Source organism: Myotis yumanensis, unplaced genomic scaffold (assembly GCF_028538775.1).
Source record: "Myotis yumanensis isolate MYYU_CA2020_CCGP unplaced genomic scaffold, mMyoYum1.0.hap1 SCAF_3, whole genome shotgun sequence".
NCBI lineage: Eukaryota > Metazoa > Chordata > Mammalia > Chiroptera > Vespertilionidae > Myotis > Myotis yumanensis.
Window position 1 is genome coordinate 116,327,103 of NW_027223754.1, and position 21,400 is coordinate 116,348,502.

General features: G+C 39.0%; 1 protein-coding gene across 3 annotated transcripts in view; it reads left to right on the forward strand.

Annotated features, from left to right (window-relative positions):
- USP12 (ubiquitin specific peptidase 12) overlaps positions 1-17,182 on the forward strand; it is a 121,385-nt gene extending 104,203 nt beyond the window's left edge. For all 3 annotated transcript variants that reach the window (XM_070409430.1, XM_070409432.1, XM_070409433.1), the window contains 3 exons: positions 7,019-7,216; positions 13,099-13,177; positions 14,036-17,182. In XM_070409430.1, coding sequence (XP_070265531.1) covers positions 7,019-7,216; positions 13,099-13,177; positions 14,036-14,137 — 379 coding nt within the window. In that variant the 3' untranslated portion in view covers positions 14,138-17,182. The remainder of the gene's footprint in view (positions 1-7,018; positions 7,217-13,098; positions 13,178-14,035) is intronic.
- The last annotated feature ends 4,218 nt before the right edge of the window (positions 17,183-21,400 follow it).

The window sequence follows — 21,400 nt, forward strand, 5'->3', positions numbered from 1 at the left end:
CAATTAATTACATCTCATCCAGTGTCATTTAGAGTCACTGTTTCCTTGTTAATTTTTTGTCTGGAAGATCTATCAGTGAAGTCAGCAGAGTATTAAACTCTCCCAAAATGACTGTTATTATTGTTGATCCGTCCCTTAATGCCCTGTAGAAGTTTTATTATAGGTTCAGGTACTCTTATATTGGGTGCATATATGTTTGCCAGGGTTATATACTCTTGTTGGATTGATCCCTTTTATATTATGTAGTGACCTTTGTTTCTCTTATGATGGCCTTCATTTTGAAGTCTATTTTGTCAGATATGATTATTGCTGCCCAGCTTTTTTTTTCATTTCCATTTTCATGAAAAAAATTTTTCTCTTCACTCTTACTCTGTGTGAATCTTTTGTTCTGAGGTGGATCTCTTGTAGACAACATATAATTGGGTCATGTTTTTGCATAAATTCAGCTACTTTATGTCTTTTGATTGGTGCATTTAATCCGTTTACATTTAAGGTTATTATTAATAGGTTCTTATTTATTGACATTTTAATGCTTTATGCCTATATTTCTCTCTCTATTTCTTCTTATCATTACAGCAGTCCCTTTAGCATTTCCTGCAGTGCTGTTTTGGTGGTGATAAACTCCATTAGCCTTTTTTTGGTCTGGGAAGCTCTTTATTTCACCATCTATTTTGAATGATAGCCTTGCTGGATATAATAATTTTTGTTTCAGATCCCTGCTTTTCATTACCTTGAATATTTCATGCCATTGCCTTCTGGCCTGTAGAGTTTCTGATGAGAAACCAGCGGACAGCCTTATGGGAGCTCCTTTGTAGGTAACAAATTGCTTTTCAGTTGCTGCCTTTTGAGATTTTTATCTTCGTCTTTAATTTTTGGCATTTTAATTATGATGTGTTTGGGCATGGGCCAGTTTGAAATCTTCTTGCTTAGGACTCTTTGTGCCGCCTGTACTTAAGTGATTTTTTTCCTTCAATAGGTTCAGGAAGTTTTCTGCCACTATTTCTTCAAATAAGTTCTATCTCTTGCTCACTTTCTTCTCCTGGTTCACCTATTATGCGAATGTTGTTACGTTTCATGTTGTCCCACAACTCCCTTATGCTGTCCTTCTGTTTTTTAATTGTTTTTGCTTCTTTGATGGAGTGATTTTTTTCTACTCTGTCTTCCAATTCACTTATCATCATCTTTCCCTAATCTGTGTATTCCTTCAACTATGTTCTTTATTAGTGCTATGTCATTCTTCATAATTACTATATCTTTTCTCATGCTGTTGGGCATCTTTGCCATCATTATTCTGCACTCTATGTCTGATCAATTTCTTATCTCCATTTCATTTAGCTCTTCTGGAGAATTCTCTTGTTCTTTGGTTTGGGGTTGTTTGTTTTGGGTTTTTTCTTTTGGTCTCTCCATTATGGCTGCCTGTTTGGGTTTGTGACTATGTATTAGGTAGATCTGCTATGCCTTACAATCTCTAGTGCAGTGTCAAATGCTGTTTCTGACTTATTAGATCAGGCAAAGACTCAAAACCTCCAGAGACCACCTTTGCTTGCAGACTGATTGAATTGTCTTGAGTAGCCTAAGGCAATTGTACATAGGTAGGGCAAGAGATTTTCTACACGGTAGGACAGTTGCTTCTGCCTGGAAGCTAGTTGTTATTCTCAGGCTCTTAATGGGCCTCAGAAACTCCACAGGGTCAGGGAAGGGGTTTTCCATTAGGGTGGGGCAGCTGCCTTTCCCCCAGGCAAAAACCACCTGGATAGCAAAGTCTGCCTGAGAAAGATACCCTCTACACCGTAAGTGAATGATTTAGCATAGGGAACCAGGATGTCTGCCTTCTGAGCTCTAACACGAGAGCCCCCAACTTTGGCTTCTGCTCACACAGCTTCAGTCCACTCTGCCTTCCCTCCTCTGGAGCCCAAGTTGAGTGGCTGCACACAAAATTCTGTGTGCTGGCCCTTTAAGGGGGTACCTTCATTTCCAGCCACCTCTTCCTGGCAGACAGCAACCCTGCTGTTTTTCATAGCCCAGTATTATTTGGGCACCACTTTCAGGTCTGGTGCTCTCTGTTGGGGGGCCTAGCTTGGGGTTTAGAGTTGTCAGTGGCAACCTCCCACAGCTGAGATCTCTCTCCAGAACTTCAGCTGCTGTCTGTGGGATCCTGGCCAGCCCTTAGGCCCCTCTGCCCTTCCTTCAGTTTCTAGGTCTCCATTTTCCATCCTTGGTTATCAGGGTTCTCTCCAGCAAATCTTCAGTTGGTTATTCAGGATGGAATTTTTGTATTTTACCTGTAATTCTAGTTTGGCCCTGGGAGTGTGTCAGTGTAGCATCCACTTACTCTGCTGCCATTTTAAATCTCGCCCCCTGTTTTTCATGATAACTCCAGAAGTGAATATTTCTCAGAAGTCTTCTATTTGTGATATATTTAATTCCTAGCAATGGGATTATTAAGACAAATGCCCTAAAGGTTTTTAATTCATAGTGGTAGATTACTTTCCAGGAATGATTAACTGTTTACATTTGTTTTTTCTAATGTTTTTCAAAGGCTAGATTAGTAGAATAGTAAATATTTTCAGAATAATAAGCTGCCCACCACATTTAAGATATGTAGAATGCAGATTTAGTATAATTTTTTAAAGTGATATTTTTTATTTCATTAGAAATCATGGCTTAGTAAATTTCATTTTTAATCATGAAAAGTGAGCTAAGACGTTGGGACGAGATGTTTTGCTTCACTGCACTTATATAGAATTTAGTTCTGCAAAGTTTGTCAAATATCTATCATGTGCCGGACATGTTGCTAAATAGAGGAGAAATAAAATGAAAGAAATTGTTTCAACCTGCCAACAGTTCAGACACTAGAAGAATAATCTAAATACTTTGTAGTGTAATAAACTATCTATATATATAAAAGCCTAAGTGACCATTACTACCAGTCAACCCAATGACTGGTCGCTATGACGCACTGACCACCAGGGGGTAGACACTCAACGCAGGAGCTGCCCCCTGGTGGTCAGTGCACTCCCATAGCCAACCTCCCGCGGCCAGCTTGCCGGGTGGTTAGTGCATTTCCACAACCAACTCCTTGCAGTCTCTCCCCCAGCCAACAGCCCCGACCTGCCCCAATCGCTGGCCAGGCCAAAGGACTCCATCCGTGTATGAATTCATGCACTGGGCCTCTAGTACATACTGGTATATAAAGTGAATCTGTAAAGTGTTGGTGAAAGATTGAAGAGAGCACTTATTTGTGCCAGTGGGTAACTTTTGAGATGAGCCTTTGAAAGGGTGGACTGTTGTTAGGTGAAGTAGGATTTCAAAGGTAACCCAGAGCATAATAAAAAGATTATTTAGAATGTGAAGGATAACCTATGTTTCACAATTAAAAACAATTTCTAAAATTTCTTGATTAGTCTCTTTCTCGGATACATGTAGCCTTATTCTTAATATGGAGTGATTTCTTCTTTCTCGCAAACACCTTTAATAGAATGATCTTTAATGCTTTTCTCACTGTCTCCTATTCAAAATCTGTTACTGTTTTTTTAATCATTTTTTATTTTTCAATTACAGTTGACATACAATATTATATTAGTTTCAGTTGTACAACCAAGTGATTAGACATGTAATTTAATGAATGATCATCCTGATAAATCTTGTGCCCATCTGGTACCATACATAGTTATTAGAATATTATTGACTATATTACTTATGCTGTACTTTACATCTCCTATTTACATGACTATTCTGTAACTATCAATTTATACTTCTTAATCCCTTCACCTTTTTCACCCATTCCCTCAATCCTCTCCCATTTGGCAATGGTCAAATGGTTCTTTTTATCTATGAGTCTGTTTCTGTTCTGTTTGTTAATTTATTTTGATTTATAGATTCCATTGTTGATAAATATGTGTTCATTGCCATTTTATTATTCATATTTTTATCTTTTCCTTCTTTTTAAAGAAGACCCTATAACATTTCATGTAATACTGGTTTGGTGGTAACAATCTCCTTTAGCTTTTTTTGTTTGGGAAGCTCTTTATATATCCTTTGATTCTAAATGATAGCTTTGCTAGATAGACTAATTTTGGTTATAGTTCCTTGCTTTTTGTCACTTTGAATATTTCTTATCAACTCCATCTGGCCTGCAAAGTTTCTGTTGAGAAATCAACTGATGGTCTTATGGGAGCTCCCTTATAGGTAACTAACTGCTTTTCTCTTGCTGCTTTTAAGATTCTCTCTTAGTCTTTAACCCTTGGCATTTTAATTATGATGTGTTTTGGTGTGGGCCTCTTAAGTTCATTTTATTTGGGACTGTCTATCTTTATGTTTTCAAAAAGGTTTTCAATTCCTTGCTCTGTCTTTTCCCCTCATGGCACCCCCATGATGCAAAAGTTGGTACTTTTGATGCTCTATACACTATCCTCATTTTTTGGATTATTTTTGCTGTTCTGATTGGGTGTTTTTTCCTTCCTTATTTTTCCAAATTACTGATTTGATTCTCGGCTTCATCAACACTACTGTTGATTCCCTCTAAATTATTCTTCATTTCTGTTAGTGTATCCTTCATTCTAACTGGCTCTTTTTTATGGTTTCCATGTTCTTTTTTATGCTGTTGAAGTTCTCATTAACTTCATTGAGCATTTTTATAACCTGTGCTTTAAATTCTGCATCTAGTAGATTGCTTGCCTCTCTTTTGTGTAGTTCTTTTTCTGGGTTTTTGTTCTGTTCTTCCATTTGGGACATATTTCTTTATCTCTTCATTTTGGCAGCCTCCCTGTGTTTGTGTCTATGTATTAGGTAGAGCTGCTGTCTCCTGTGCTTGGTAGAGTGGCCTAATGTAGTTGGTATCCTTTAGGGTCCAGTGGCACAGCCTCTCAGTTTACCTGAGCTGGGCACTCCAGGTGTGCCCCACCACCACCACTATGTGGGCTCTGTGTACAGCTTCCTATTTTAGTTGAGCCTTAATTGCTTTTGGCACTTAAGTGGGAGGGATTTACCCCCAGGCTGATCAGCTACAAGGACTGCCTATGACCACTGTGTAGGGACCACCTCATGGAGCAAGACTTACTTCAGCAGGGCCCTGGTGCCCACTGAGTTCTCATCTTCAGTGTGTCACTTGTGAAGGTTGTTGGGTTTTGCGTTGATGTGGTCTGACGTTGTCCACTGGGTGCACTAACTCTGGGGCTTCTCGGAGCTGCAGACCAAGGTCAACTACCACTTTTGTTCTGCCTGGGGCCACCTGGCATGAGCTACAAAGCAATCTGCAGATGGCTGCTACTTGTGCTGGGCTTGGAGGTGCCCAGGAGAGGCCAAATTGGGAACCAAGTCTGGTTGCTGCTAGTGTCAGACCTGGGGGCATTTAGCGAGAGGTATAGGTACATGGTGGCCAGATGCTTCTTATTTGAGAGGTTTTAGAAAAGTCAGAAGCATGAGCCAAGACAGGCCATTCATATGGAAGTAGAATGGAAGTCTTGGGTGGGTCTGCAAGTTTGGTGGGGTCTCAGGGAATCGCCAGAGCAGGGTGAATAGTATTAGCCAGGTTGATGGAGTCTCAGATGTGGAGCCCATCTGTCAGCACAGAAAAGGAACAATGGCCTTTGCCAGCATTTCTGTCTGGGAGAAAGCTGCCTCTACCCCCCAGCTCTTGCTTTGATGCCTAACAATTCAATTCCTCCCCATATATCCCTGGTGCCTTTTGAGCTGCTGCCCCAGTGCTGGAACTCAGATGGAGTAAGTCTGTGAGCAGTCCCTTTAAGAGGAACTGTCTGGGATTTCAGCAGCTCTCTGTCTCACTCAGCCACAATCCCTGCTGGTTTTTACAGCCAAAGTTATGGAGACTTTGCTTCCTAGCACTGGAAGCCTGGGCTAGGAGGCCTGTTGGGGAGCAGGGATCTCTCACTCTTCTGGGCGGACCTCTGTAGTCGAGATATCCCTCCTGATTTTTATCCACCATACATGGGTGTAGGACCAGCCCGTTTTGTGTCTCCACCCCTTTTACCAGTAGTGATGTAGCTTCTTTCTATCAGTGGTCGGCAAACTGTGGCTCAGCAAACCGCGGCTCGCGAGCAACATGCTGCTCTTTGGCCCCTTGAGTTTGGCTCTTCCACAAAATATCAGCTCTTCCACAAAATACCGACTTCTGCGCATGAGCCACGAAGTTTCAATCGCACTGTACGTGCGCGCCCGCACGTGGTATTTTGTGGAAGAGCCACACTCAAGGGGCCAAAGAGCTGCATGTGGCTCGTGAACCGCAGTTTGCCAGCCATGGCTTTATATCCTTAGTTGTATGACTTCCATTCAACCAACAAGTTTCAGGTGGTTCTGAATGATAGTTGTTCTACAGCAGTGGTTCTCAACCTTGGCTGCACATTAGAATCACCTGGGAATCTTTTTAAAATCCTGATTTCTGGGCCTCATCTTCCAGAAATTCTGCCCAGAAATCAGGATTTTAAAAAGATTCCTAGGTGATTCTAATGTGCAGCCAAGGGTTGAGAACTACTGTTCTATAGTTTAGTGGTAATTTTGACATGGTTGTGGGAGGATGTGATTACCGCATTTACCTACTCCGCCATCTTGACCAGAAACTCTCAATCTGTTATTAATTATATAGATTGATTAAACCAATGATTTCAGTCTCCACTCACATCCAGAAGAATTGATGGCTTTAAAGAACTGGTTTTCCTTCCACTCGTCATAGATACCATGTGCATTTAGCCTTATCATATTTCAGAAATAGATTTCTTAACAAAGACCATAGCCATTCCATGTGCTTTGAAGCCATTTTGAGTGCTCAGTCAATTTATGTGGTTTGGTGATGATGGGTAGGGTGGGCTGGAGTTGTTTTAAGATGTTCAGAATATGCTTTCTCAATATAAAAATAATTGCTAGAAATATTCAAAGTGGGCAGTGCTGGGCTATTAAAACTGACCATTAACCATTTGCTAATTGAATCATAAAATTTGCTCATTCTTTTAAGGATATAGTGTCCATCTTTTATGAAATTTTGTTTTCATGTTTATTTTAATAGGATGAAAGTTAAAAAGCTGCCCATGATTCTAGCTCTACACCTGAAGAGATTTAAATATATGGATCAACTTCATCGATACACAAAACTTTCTTACCGGGTAGTTTTCCCTTTAGAACTTCGTCTCTTTAACACTTCAGGCGATGCAACCAATCCTGACAGAATGTATGACCTTGTTGCCGTTGTGGTTCACTGTGGAAGGTAATTGCAGTTGTGGGGCCTGGCAGTGGGAGGATGGGTTGGTGAACAGTGAGCATTCAGGATATTCTTGAGGGATTCCAGGGTAGACCTTTCAGAGGTTCTCATCCAGATACATTTTATCATTTCTTCCTTAAAACTTTTATAAATGAAAATATTTATAAATATCTATAGTACATTATCTGTATGCTTTGTTCTGTGCTCACCACCCAAAGTCATGTCTCCTTCTGTCTCCATAAATTTGATTCCCTTTGCCCTCTTTATTCCCCTCCACCCTCTTCCCTCTCTGGATTTGAATTTTTTTCTCACCTAATCTAATAAAAGAGAAACATGCAAATTGACCACACCTCCGCTACGCCCCCAAGCCACGCCCACCAGCCAATCAGAGTGACTATATGCAAACTAACCCAACTAAGATGGCGGCCGGCAGCTATGGAGCTGGAGCAAGCAGGAGGCTTGGTTGCCCCGGCGATGGAGGAAGCCAAGCTTCCCTCCTGCCCTGGCCGGCTGTGGCCTCCGCTCAAAGCAACAAAGTTTCAGTTATAGAAGATAAATAAATCCCAGATACCTGCTTCCAGCCAGCCTCCACTAGGAGCTTGAGTGGCTGGGACTGTGGCCAGCCTGCAAACAGCCATCAGCCCCTCACCCAGGATGGCCACACCCTCATGGGATGAGGGTCCCCACTGGGGGGCTTGGCCAGCCTGCAAACAGCCATCAGCCCCTCACCCAGACTGGCCAGGCACCCCAGCAGGACCACCCCACCCTGAAGGGGCTGTGGCCCACCTGCAAACAGCCATCAGCCCCTCACCCAGGCTGGCCAGGCACCCCAGCGGGGACCCCCACCCTGAAGGGGCTGTGGCCAGCCTGCAATCAGCCATCAGCCACTCACCCAGGTTGGCCAGACACTCCAGTGGGAACCCTCACCCTGAAGGGGGTGTGGCCAGTCTGAAAACAGCCCTCAGCCCCTCACCCAGGCTGGCCAGGCACCCCAGCAGGACCCCCACCCTGATCCAGGACACCCTTCAGGGCAAACCAGCCGGTCCCCGCCCATGCACCAGGCCTCGATCCTATATAATAAAAGGGTAATATGCAAATTGACCCTAACAGCAGAATGACTGGTCACTATCACACATACTGACCACCAGGGGGCAGATACTCAATGCAGGAGCTGCCCCCTGGTGGTCAGTGCGCTCCCACAGTGGGAGGTCTGCTCAGTCACAAGCCAGGCTGACGGCTGCCAGTACAGCGGTGGTGGTGGGAGCCTCTCCCACCTCCACAGCAGCACTAAGGATGTCCAACTGCAGCTTAGGCCTGCTCCCCGCTGGCAAGTGGACATCCCCCAAGGGCTCCCACGCTGCCAGAGGGATGTCTGACTGCCAGCTTAGGCCCAATCCCCTCCACCCCCCCACCCCCGGGAGCGGGCCTAAGCCAGCAGGTGGACATCTCCTGAGGGGGTCCCAGACTGTGAGAGGGCACAGGCTGGGCTGAGGAACCACCCCCCCCCCCCCTTTCGAGCGCACAAGTTTTTGTACACCGGGCCTCTAGTCTATAATAATAAAAGCATAATATGCTAATTAGACTGGACAGCCGAACCTCTTTCCAGACTACCTTCCAGATGAAGCCGGAGTTGCTAGGGCCAAAGCAAGCTGCTGCAGCTGTAAAGGCTGAGCCCCTTGCACAAATTCCGTGCATCGGGCCTCTAGTTATTTAAATATTACTCTAAGAACATTAAGGCCTATTTTCTTTTCCATTTATTTATTTTTAAATGATGGTGCCTAAATAGATTTGCAAAACAAATTGTTTCTTAGATTCATTGGCTATGTTCATTGTATTAATGGTCATGAAAACCATTTAAAATGGCTTTGGAAATAATCTGGAAAGATACGTTTTCTGCTTTTTACCTCAGTGTGTTTACTTCCCATTAGCCAATTTAGTGTTATTTCTCACTCTGTATCTTAATTTTTAAAATAGGTAAAAAAATTCTTAAACTATAAGAGCATCATGTGATTAGAATTTATACTTGAAACATACAGTCTTCATTGACTGTTGAGAATTTCCTGTAATAATTATAAAATAAGACACTCATCTTTTTCTCCCAGGTTTGGGGAAAATTATACTAATAGTATGTTTTATCCAACTAAGAAAGCCCCTGCCTCCCCAGCTTTAGCTATCCCCTTCCTGCTCTCTCCTCAGAGTATGTAATGACAACTGGAAGTCTACTCTGTCATAACAGTCTTCAACCTCCATTGCCTTCATTAGCCTGTCTCCCTGTATTGTATACTTTGCTATCATCTTTCCATTTTGGGAGCATTCCATTTCTAAAGTAAGAGTGATGACATCTGAATGGAGGAAAACAATAAGAAGTAAAGAACCTGTAGTTATTCAGTCCAGAGGCTTTAGAGACAAAGAAACCTTGGTTTCAGTTCTCCTTTTGCCATTTCTGGTCCTTATGACCATACAGAACTTCCTGAATGTCCGTTTTCTCTTCTATAAAAGGTAAATAATATCAACTGTCTTACTGCATTATCAGGATTAAAAGGGAAATGTAAATAACTTAGCTGCTGCTACTGTTTTAACAACAACAACAATAATAATATTAGCTTTTCAAACCGTAACTGTACCATTTGATAGTTTTTTCATATTCAGTTACAGTTTTACCCCATTTAAATTCTGCTCCATCTTATGGAATTGCTCTACTGGCAAGATCTTTAACTCTGAGATTCCTTATCACAGCCCTGGGCTCCCTCCCCTCACTGTTGTCTTTTAAAATTTAATCCACCCTTTTTCCCTTACAGCCTCTTATCTCTTGATCAGGGGTCCTCAAACTACGGCCCATGGGCCACATGCAAATACAAATATTGTATTTGTTCCCGTTTTGTTTTTTTATTTCAAAATAAGATATGTGCAGTGTGCATAGGAATTTGTTCACAGTTTTTTTTTAAACTATAGTCCGGCCCTTCAACGGTCTGAGGGACAGTGAACTGGCTCCCTGTTTAAAAAGTTTGAGGACCCCTGCTCTTGATCTTTCTTTTTAACCCTTTCCTTGGCCACATCTGCTTCTCCTCCCAGCCTTACCACCAGTCAGTTATCCTTTATAATAAAAGCATAGCATGCAAATTGTCCCCTCAACCAGGAATTCATCTGGGAGTTCAACCAGGGGGCTGGGCCGGCCAGGGGAAGGGAGGAAGTACCCGGCCGGCAGCTGCCAGAGACCTGACCAGTGCACAAATTTTGTATACTGGGTCTCTAGTTAAAGCATATTGTCGCAAACACTGACATTCTCCTGCTGCCTGTTCATGTCTCCGAACTTAGCTGTTAGAATGCTGTAGAAAGTTGAGGGATGCTCATTGACTCCTCATGGGCCAGCTGACTGCAGTGGGGCTCATTCCTGCTTGAGTTCCTCACAGAAGCTATTTCACATCCCTCCCTACATTAGTCTCTTATTCTTCCTTTTCTTTCACTGTGGTCTCCTCATGCCTTCTTCCTGTCCCCTGCTCTGCCTGTTAAACCTCTGTGTGTCTTCCTCGGTGCTCTTCTCTACAGCCTCAGTCTCCATTTGGTACTGCGCCTCTGTCTTCTGTAACTACTAGGTGTGTGTTGCTGGTCATGACTTACTGCTTTGTAGTGTATTATGTTTATCCACTTACACATCTGTTTTTCCTTATGAGAATGGGCACTATTTATTTATTTATTTACTTACTTATTTATGTATGTAATCCTCACTAGAGGATATTTTTTCTATTGATTTTTTTTTCTTAAGCGAGAGCAGAGGGGAAGCGGTGGGGGGCAGGGGCGGGGAAGAGAGAGAGAGAGAGAGACAGAGACAGAGACAGAGACAGAGACATCGATATGAGAGAGACACATCGATTGGTTGCCTCCCACACACGCCCCAACCCGGCCTGGGATGGAGCTTGCAACTGAGGCACATGCCCTTGACCAGGAATTGAATGCACGACCCTGCAGTCCGCGGGCCAACACTCTAACCACTGAGAAACTGGCTAGGGCAAGAAGATACACTTTTAAAAACGGGAAATAATTCGTTCATTAAACAAAACACTAAACATGTTTTAAGTTTTTTCTTTTTTCTTTATGATACTTATCTGTAGATACATTTCATATCAATATAAAGGGTTTGCCTTTGTCTGCAACCTTTGATTATTGGGGGATCTCATTTTCAGCATGTCTGTGCCAACCAGTTTGCTCACTCTCTATCCCCAACGCCTGGCATATCATAGGTTTCCAACAAATATTTGCTGATCTTTAAGCCCATCTCCAACTCCTCTGTGTAACTAACCTTTCTTGATTCCTCAGCCCATTCCCTTCCTCTCTCACTGGATGAGGTCTTATTTCACTGTCTGTGGCTCTGCTTTTATATCCTCTTCTGTATATGCCTCTGGAGTAGTTTCCTAGTGAACTGGCAGTGTCTTCAGGGCAGGACATTGTTGCTGTCTCTAACCCCCACAGAAATAGCATAGTCATTTGTACATATCAGGCATCTGTGCATATTGAACTAAACATGTTTTATGTTCAAAATGTAAATCACTGATTAGCCACTTCCTTAGGCATCAATTTCTTACCCTCAGTCCTTCATCTTATTAGTTTCTGTAATTAACTTTTGCCTACCATTCTTCAAACTAGCTTTTAGCCAAAGGAAAAAGCTGTCTAACCTTTTCAGTCTGATACCTACCTGTCCTCAGTCCACCTACGCCTTCCCTCTCAGGCTCTGTTGCTCAACCTTTCTGTGATTTTTTATTTTTTATTTTCACCCCCTTGAAATGTTTTTACCCCCCATTTCTTACTTCTCACTATAAAATGACTTTTTAGATGAATCCTACAGAAATGGAGAAATTAGACTTATTTTAGCATTAGAAGCATTAAAAAAAAAAAAACACACCCATTTTGAGGTGTTTTCCTCTGCAGTGAAAAAGTCCTCTTGTTTGTGCCATTTTGTCACCTAAGATAATCACCTCATCTATAGGACTAAGGATCCAACACGTGGGAAATGTAGTCACTTATTCTAATGTCTGAGCCTGCTGCTTTTTAAAAATAGTATTCATCATAAAGAATAATTTGTGTTGAAAATTATTTCAAATGCTATATCAATTATAGATTTATAATTTAATAAAAATTATACATTTTTATAATGAGTTATATTTAAACTAAGAGGTTAAAATCTTTAGTATATAAAGCAAAGAAATTTCTTTTAAAAGAAATAATCTCCTTTATTTTTACATATATCTAGATTTCTATACTTCAGATTTGTTTAAAATGAGACACAAAGGCAATTATAATAATTATAACTTAAAAATAGCACTAATGATACTGATCATTGGGCAAGTGTCATTTGTTTTTAAAGAAGTTTATGAAGTTTGAGCTTGATTTCAGAACCATGAATTTGATATATTTTTTTGCCTTGTCAATCATCATGAATAGGATCTAGAGAAAAACTGTTGCCACAGGAGTATGACTTAGAAATAATTCTACATGCATTGTTTTGTAGTTTAACTCAGTATGTACTGGATGTGACCCCCCTTTCTCCCACTAAAAATACTAGAAAATTTTATTTAAATCTTTCATAGAAGCAAATTTAAAAAAAATATTTTTAGAAATAATTACAACTGTTACAAAGACAATAAAGAATTTTAATAACATAGCTTTATATAAATGGAATACTGGTTGTACCTCTCAAAGTAGAGTACTAATCATTTGATTTTAAAATTGAATGCCAGTTCAAATCAATATAGCTTGATTTGGTGGAGGGATAGATAGGTAAGGACTATTTTTTTCAGTTTTGGGTTTTCTACTCTATAGAAAATGAAATTCAAGGAATAGAAGAGTAATAATAAACATTTTATAAAGTTAATTTTTCTTTCTCTTTGTTTCAGTGGTCCTAATAGAGGCCATTACATCGCAATAGTTAAGAGTCATGACTTTTGGTTGTTGTTTGATGACGATATTGTAGAAGTAAGTAATTTCTTAATTTTTTATTTTTCTCCAAAGTGTTATGTGTTTTACTCTTCACTTTTTCTCCCAGCTTCTCATTCATATATGACAGGTTGAGTATTAGACAAATACCTAGATCTTCAGATTGTAATCTAATTTCTGCTTTGTACTCCCTAACATCCAGGCCCAATGCTTGAATTGTCGGCTAACCTTTATGGTGTTTAGAATATGACAAGGGTTAACTTTCAATGACAGAACTAGTTTTAAAAAAAACTTTAATTTAAAGAAGAAATGTATCTTGCCGGCTGGTGTTGCTCAGTGGTTGAGCAACGACCCATGAACAAGGAGGTCATGGTTAGATTCCTGGCTAGGGTACATGCCTGGGTTTCAGGGAGCATGCAGGGGGCAGTCAGTTGCTCATTCTCATCATTGATGTTTCTCTCTCCCTCTCTAAAGTCAATAAAAGCATATTTTTAAAAAAGAACTGTATTAAGCTATAATATACCTATAGCAAAGTGCACAGATCTTAAGCAACAACTATTAGTTGTTTTATATAGTTCAGGCCCATATCTACAAATAGAATTGATGGATTAAAGGGTAGTTGAATGTTCAGCTTTAGAAGATGATGCTAAACATTTTTCCAATGCATCTGTACAATTTTATATTTCCCCCAGCTATGTATGAGAGTTGTAGTTGCTCCATATTTTCACCAACACTTGATATTATCAGTCTTTTAAATTTACGCTGTTCTGGTTGTGCGGAGCTATTTTACAAATGAGAAAATGAAAGGTATGTTTCAAAGAAATGTGGAAGGTTTTACTGGATTAAAGCAGTTCAAGGAGCTTGTTTAAGTACTAATGTTTACATTTTGCCTCACAGAAAATAGATGCACAAGCTATTGAAGAATTCTACGGGTTGACATCAGATATCTCAAAGAACTCTGAGTCTGGTTACATCCTTTTCTATCAGTCTCGAGACTGAGGGGAACCGCGATGAAGAGACTTCTGCCTCATTTCTTCTCTGGTTATTATGGAAAGGATCAAGCACTAATTTTTCAAGAAAAGAGAAATGCAGGAAGCTCAGGGGGCAGTGGCACACTTTGCACACAATAAAGCAAAGACTATGGATTAACAAGCTCTTCCTATTATGGTAGTTGATTTATTTGCTCAGGTATCATGCTGTCTGTGCAGTTCCATTCAACAAGGAAGTGATATCAGAGATAGCAACTCCTCCTGTAAAGCAGCCTTCTGGTAATTGACACACACACGTTCTCTTTATTAATTGCATCAGTAATGATTTTAACTCCTTGGGGGTGCAGTAGAAAGAATAGGAATCTGTGCCAGGTTATGTTTATAATTTAAGGAGATGATAGAGAACACACTGTTTAAATTTGCCTGTGTTGAATGTGTACAGAAAGGATACTTGGTGGTCTTTTCAACCGTAAACCAGAAATACTTTTGGGCCCAACACTTGCAGTTGCCTTCCTGATATAAAAAACAAACAGGTTTTAGAATCCAGTGTCAGGAAGACAAATATGTTTTGCTTCTCTAAAGAAGCTTTTAATAATATACAGTATATGTATATGTAGGGAACAATTGGTCAAAAGTGGCTTTTTGTTTCCCCAAGGGGAAAGACTGGCTTTGTAATATAATTTTTTTCCTTATTTATTTTACTTAAAACTGCTAGAGTCTAAGTATTGTATGAAGTGTCCATGATTCTGTCAGTAAATTTGAGCATATTTTTAATTTTTATTAGTTTTTGTCAGTTTCACTTGTCCTTTTGCTTGTTTCTGTTTTTAAGGTGAATTTTAAACTCTATTTAAATCAGTAAGATACCGTAAGAAAAATTGCAATGAGATGAGGTAAATATTCTTTTTCAGGAGGAACTGATATCTCTGGCTAAATATTTGTCTTTTGTTATAGTTTATAAGTCAGTTATTTTATTCAGTTTTAATTTCAGTAAAATAAGAAACTATAAAAAATTCCCTATAGTTGTTGGGATGATAAAAGACATTCTGGTGCAGTGGTGGTATACCAGCCTTTAGAATTCTTAAATACTCTAATGTTTCCAATTAAGGCCATGTTTGGAAGATTCATGTCATAGCAGTTATATTATTTTCCAGAGTCATTCTTTACCTTGTAAAGAAGGAATCATTCATCATAACCCCAGTAGCTAGCGGAAAAAACCTTTAAAAATTAACTTTTAATTAAGTAGACCAGGAATACACAAACATGTCCTTTTCTCCATCCACCTTTACAAATCTTACTGGGAGAGTGTTTGGAAATTAACTTTGTTAAGACTCCCTTCTGTTAGGAGTTTTAAAAAGTAATGTATGTAATTAAAATAAGTGAATTTTTGCAATTGACACTTTTTCATGCATCAGTAAGTTCTCTGACAGTGGCCAAATGTCACTTGTGGAAAGTATTTGAATATATATTCAAAATAATAGCAATCAAGCCTTGGATATTATTTATCAGAGTCTTTTCAGGCAGTAATTTTTTTAATTGCTGTAATTTTCTAAACTTATTTTATTAATACTATTGAATACAAAAAACAAAAAAGAATCCTCTTGTCTGCTGCTATTATTAACATTTATTATCTGTATCTTTTAGCTCAGGAAATGACTTCACCTATTCATTCCATGAACATATCTTTAACAGGGTCACTTAGTTAATTGGGTTGTTTACCAGATGTGCTGGGAGAAAATTATGAGGTATTTTGATAAATTACTTTTTAAGGTATAGTTTCTGAAGCCTTATCTTGGCTGGAATTGTTCTGTACAAATCACATAGCCTGGCTGATTTACCAGCATTGCACAGAGAATCACAACCGAGAATGTGGAGAAGGCCATAGCAGTGGAACTGGATACATTTTTTATTTTGAGGGCTTAAACCAAATTGTCTTGGATTTTAAAGTGGTGTTTCTGTGGTTTTCAGCACAGAGAAGGTGAGTAAAGTGAAGCTGGGTCAGTTTTTATGTGAGTCAGGCCACGGCATGTATAAGAAAGATAGATGAAGTCATTTGCATAAAGGTACAGCGTTGAAATACTTTGTTTGTTTTCACATTGTGCATTTTAAAAACAGTAAAAGCTAAGGTTAAATTTCATATTAAAGCAAATGATAGCATTCTTGTTGAGTTCCATGGTAGTCACACACTGTTCACATCTATACTGCATTTAATAGTACTGGTATGATTTGTCAGGGTAGGGACTGTGGGATGATGGTTCTCAATTTACTTTTTACTCTTAGAGCAGCTGCATCTAAGTAGAATGTTTGCAAGCTTATCAGAAACTCAACATACTTTAGAAACATACAGGGTTAGGGTTGGGGGGGAAATGCAGATATAGTAAGAAAAGTGACCCATATAGACAGCATTGTGAGGTTGTCTGTTGGTTGACTGTGGTTGAAATGAAGGGTAGGCTTCAGTTGTAAATGATGGCTGATTGCTGTCTATGTACATGATTGTTGGGAATGGCTGTTCCATATTTTGTATATTGGAATAAAATTTCTATAAATTATCATAACTAAAAGTAAATATTCTAAATTAAGTCTCACTTCGAAGTCATATGGCTTCTGTCTTGGCAACTTTATCTTTAGAAGATTACTTAAGACAGGAGCCATGCGACTTCCAGAAGGAAAAGAAAATGTGTAATATATGGATCTTGTTGTCTCTAACCATCAGTATAGGGTTTTTCTTTCCTTGATGGCAGTAGAAAGATCTCATTTTCATAACACTTCTCTTGATACTTTCTTTACTTTTCATTAAAGATTCTCTCATGAGGTATTTAACTGGGAGCTGGGAGGCTAAGGCGCTCAGGTCCTGACTCTTCAGTGAATTTAACTGTGTGACCTTGGACAAGTCACTTAACCTCTCTGTGCTTCAGTCTCCCTATCTTGTAAAATGGGAGTAATACCTACCTCACAGGGTTGTTGTGGGGATTAATTAGATAAAATGTCTGTAAAGCATCTAAGGTTCTTGAAGAAGGCGCTATACAAAATAATATCTATTAAAGTTGTTTTATTTGTGCTTGTGGGTTTTAAGTGTGTGTTTTTTTTCCTTTTTGCCTGAAGTGTATTTGCAAATTAGAAGTACACACTTTGGAAATTGTCTTATTGCTTTTGCTCAAAAGTTACTACTTTAGTTATCCAAAGAGAATTTCCCAGAACAGCATTCCATATTGCATTTTTCTTTATGGAGTAGCATTGTCTTTCCAAAAAGCCCAAGTTTAAAACATTTAAATTTAAAATCATAGAATCTTACAGCAAAGTACCTTCAAAGTCACTGTTCCTAGCACTCCGCTTCCCTTTCAGTGTAGTAATTGCTCCTGTAAAATCTGTGCTTTAGTACTTGAAGCCTGTTCCGTTGTTGAGTAACTTTAATAGTTGTTTATGTCTCCATTATATGTAATCCATCCTTCATCATTTTTGGAAACCCTCCTCTAGAAGCACTTTTGTTTATCCATATGGCTGAAAAAGCGTTCTTAGAATAAACACAATAACAGGTGTACTAACTGTCACTGGGGACCTAAGATTGCATTTTCTTTTCTCAGCATTTATATCACACCCTTCAAGTTTGAGTAAATGAAATTCTCTATATTCAAGTTTTCATGAACTGTTGAAAAGCCAAGGCTCCCCCTCCCTTTTTAAAAAATTCCCTTGTTACCTGGTACGTGTGCATGTATTTTAAAGCTTTTCCACTTCTTTTCACTTATTTATTTTTTATGATAACCTACTACCTTTTTTAAAAATCTTCAGAGCTGCTAAAGTAACAAACCATCATTGTCAAGTTGATAGTGCGATAGGCCCTGTGCTGGGCATTTTACTTGTTTTAAATGTTAATCTTGACAACAACCTCTATGAGGTAGTGATATCCTCATTTTACAAAGGGGAAACTAAAGCTCTTCAGAGGTTAAGTATTTTTCCCAAAGTCACTCAGCTGGAAAGTAGCAGATCCAGGTTTCAGATAAGTATGACCTCACTGCCAGGTTCTTAACTATGGCTGGCATTATCAAACGATTTTATTTGTGGGAAATACACATAACATAAAATTTACCATTCTAACCATTTTAAGTGTACCATTAAGTGACACTAAATACATTCACAATGTGCAGCCATCACCACTATTTCCAGAATTTTTTATCTTTTCAAACAGAAATTGTGTACCCATTAAACATTAATGCCCCCCACGCCCCAACTTCTAGTTAACCCTTTCCTACTTTCTGTCTTTATGAATTTAACTGCTCTAGGTAACTCATATAAATAGAATCATACAATATTTGTTCTTTTGTGTCCAGCTTATTTCACTTAGCATATTTTCAAGGTGTATTCATGTCAGAACTTTCTACTTTTTAAGACAGAATAATATTCCATTGTACGTATACACCACACTTTGTTTATCCATTCATCTCTTCATGGACATTTGTGTTGTATTCATCTTTGGCTATTGTGAATAATGCTGTTATGAACATTGTTGTACAAGTATCTGAGTCCCCAATTTCAGTTCTTTTGGGTATATACTAGGAATTGCTAGATCACATTTAACCCTGTTTAATTTTTTTCAGGAACTGCCATATTGTTTTTTACAAAAACTACACCATTTTACATGCCCATTAATAATGCAATAGGTTTCCAGTTCCTGCATATCCCTGCCAACATTTGTTGTTTTCTGCTTTTGCTGCTGTTTTTTTGGGGGGGCGGCGGGGCAGGGTTGGTAGTGGCCATCCCAACTGGTGTGAGGCCATGTCTCATGGTTTTAATTTGCATTTCCTTGATGATTAGTGATGTCAAGCATCTTTTCATGTGCTTATTGGCCATTTGTACTAGTATATCTTCTTTGGAAAAATGTCTCTTAAGTCCTTTGTCCATTTCTTTAAATTGAGCTGTTTGTTGTTGAGATATAGCTGTTCTTTGTACATCCTTAGTATTAATCCTGTTTCAAATACCAGGTGTACCAGTTAATGCGGATTTTTTCCAATAGATGAAGTTACACATATGTTGATATATATGCAATTTGATATGTATGCTATTTTGTTGTATTGACAGCAAAACTTCATATGTCAAATTTTCTGAAGATGTTAACATCGTAGATATTTTTACACTTAAAAATGTCAAATTTCCTGCCAAAAATAGAGCATTTGCAGGAAGTTTTAATTCATTATTTTGAAGAAAAGTGCTGCTGAAAGTTATATGCTTCAAGAAGCTTATGGTGAACATGCTCCATTTCAAGATACTTGTGAATGCTGGTTTAAATGCTTTAAAAGTGATGATTTCGATGTGATAGACAAAGATCGTCCAGGTCAACCGAAAAAGTTTGAAGACCAACAATTATACAAGCATTATTGGATGAAGATGTGTGTCATACTCAAAAACAACTTGCAGAAAGATTAAACGTTGCTCAGCAAACAATTTCCGATTGTTTACAAGCAATGGGAAAGATTTTAAAGGAAGGAAAATGGGTGCCATATCAACTTAACAAAAGACAAATGGAAAACAAAGTCATCAGTAAAATGTTGCTTCAGCGGCACAAAAGAAAGTCTTTTTTGCATCGAATTATGACTGGCGATGAAAAGTGGATTTATTTTGAGAATCCCAAATGCACAAAATTATGAGTTGATCCAGGTCAACCATCAACATCAACTGCAAGGCCAGATGGCTTCAGAAAGAAGACAATGCTCTGCGTTTGGTGGGATCAGAAAGGTGTGGTGTATTATGAGCTTCTAAAACCAGGTGAAACCATTAATACTGATTGCTACCGACAACAAATAATCAATTTGAACCGCGCTTTGATGGTAAAACGACCAGAATGTGCCAGAAGACACGGCAAAGTAAGTATGTTTCATGATAACGCACCATCACACACTTCAAAACCAGTTAAAGACACGTTAAAAGATCTTGCCTGGGAAGTACTAACCCACCCACTGTATTCACCAGACCTTGCTCCTTCAGATTACCACTTGTTCTGATCGATGGCACGAACTTTCTGAGCAGCACTTCAAAACGTACGAAGAAGTGAAAAATTGGGTCTCTGAATGGTTTGCCTCAAAACAAGAAAAGTTCTATTGGGACGGTACCCACAAATTACCTGAAAGATGGAGGAAATGTGTAACTAGTGATGGACATTACTTTGAATAAAGCACTTTTGATGTTTCTCTTGAAAATACCATGTTTTTTTTATTACAAAATCCACATTATTCACCAGTACACCTGGTATATCACCACTTGTAAAACTGTTCTTACTCCGTTGAATATTCTTGGCATCCTTGTCAAAAATCAATTGACTATATGTGATGGCTTATTTTTGGGCTCTATATTCCATTGGTCAATATGTCTGTCCTTATGCCAGTATCACACCGTTGTTGTTGTTGTATGTGTGTGTGTGTGTGTTTTAATCCTCATCTGAGGACCTGCTTAGAGCGGGGGAGAGGCGGAGAGGGACAACAATGTAAGAAACTTTGGTTGCCTTCTACAGGGGATTGGACCTGCTACCTTTCAATGCACAGGACTACACTCAACCAACTGAGCCACTCTGGCCCGCCCACAGTTTTTATTACTCTGCCTTTGTAGTAAGTGAGGTCTTTAGCTTTGCTGTTCTATTTCAAGATTATTTTGGCTATTCCCAGTCCCTTGAGATTTTATATAAATTTTTAGGATAGGTTTTTTAGTTTATGCAAAAATTGCTGTTGGAATTTTGATAGGGATTGTGTGGAATCTATAGGTCACTTTGGGTAGTATTGTTATCTTAACAATATTAATTCTTCCAATCCATAAACATGGGATATCTGTTCATTTATTTGTGTCATATTTAAATTTTTTTCAGCAGCATTCTGTAGTTTTTGGTATATAAGTGTTTCACCACCTTGGTTAAGTTTATTCCAAAGTGTTTTATTCTTTTTGATGCAGTAGGATTGTTTTTAATTTTCTTTTTTGGATTATTTGTTGTTAGTGTATAGAGGTGTAACTGATTTTTGTGCATTGATTTTATATTCTGCAACTTTGGTGAATTTGTTTATTCTAACAGTTTTTGATGGACTCTAGGGTTTCCTACATATAAGGTCATGCCATTTGCAAATAGATAATTTTACTACATCTTTTCCAAATTTGGATGACTTTAATTATTTTTCTAGCTCATTGCTGTGGTTAGACCTTCTAATCTATAATAATAAAAGCATAATATTCAAATAGACCAAACAGCGGAACAACCGCCCAGACAACCACGCTATGACACCCACTGGTGCCAGGCCAGCCG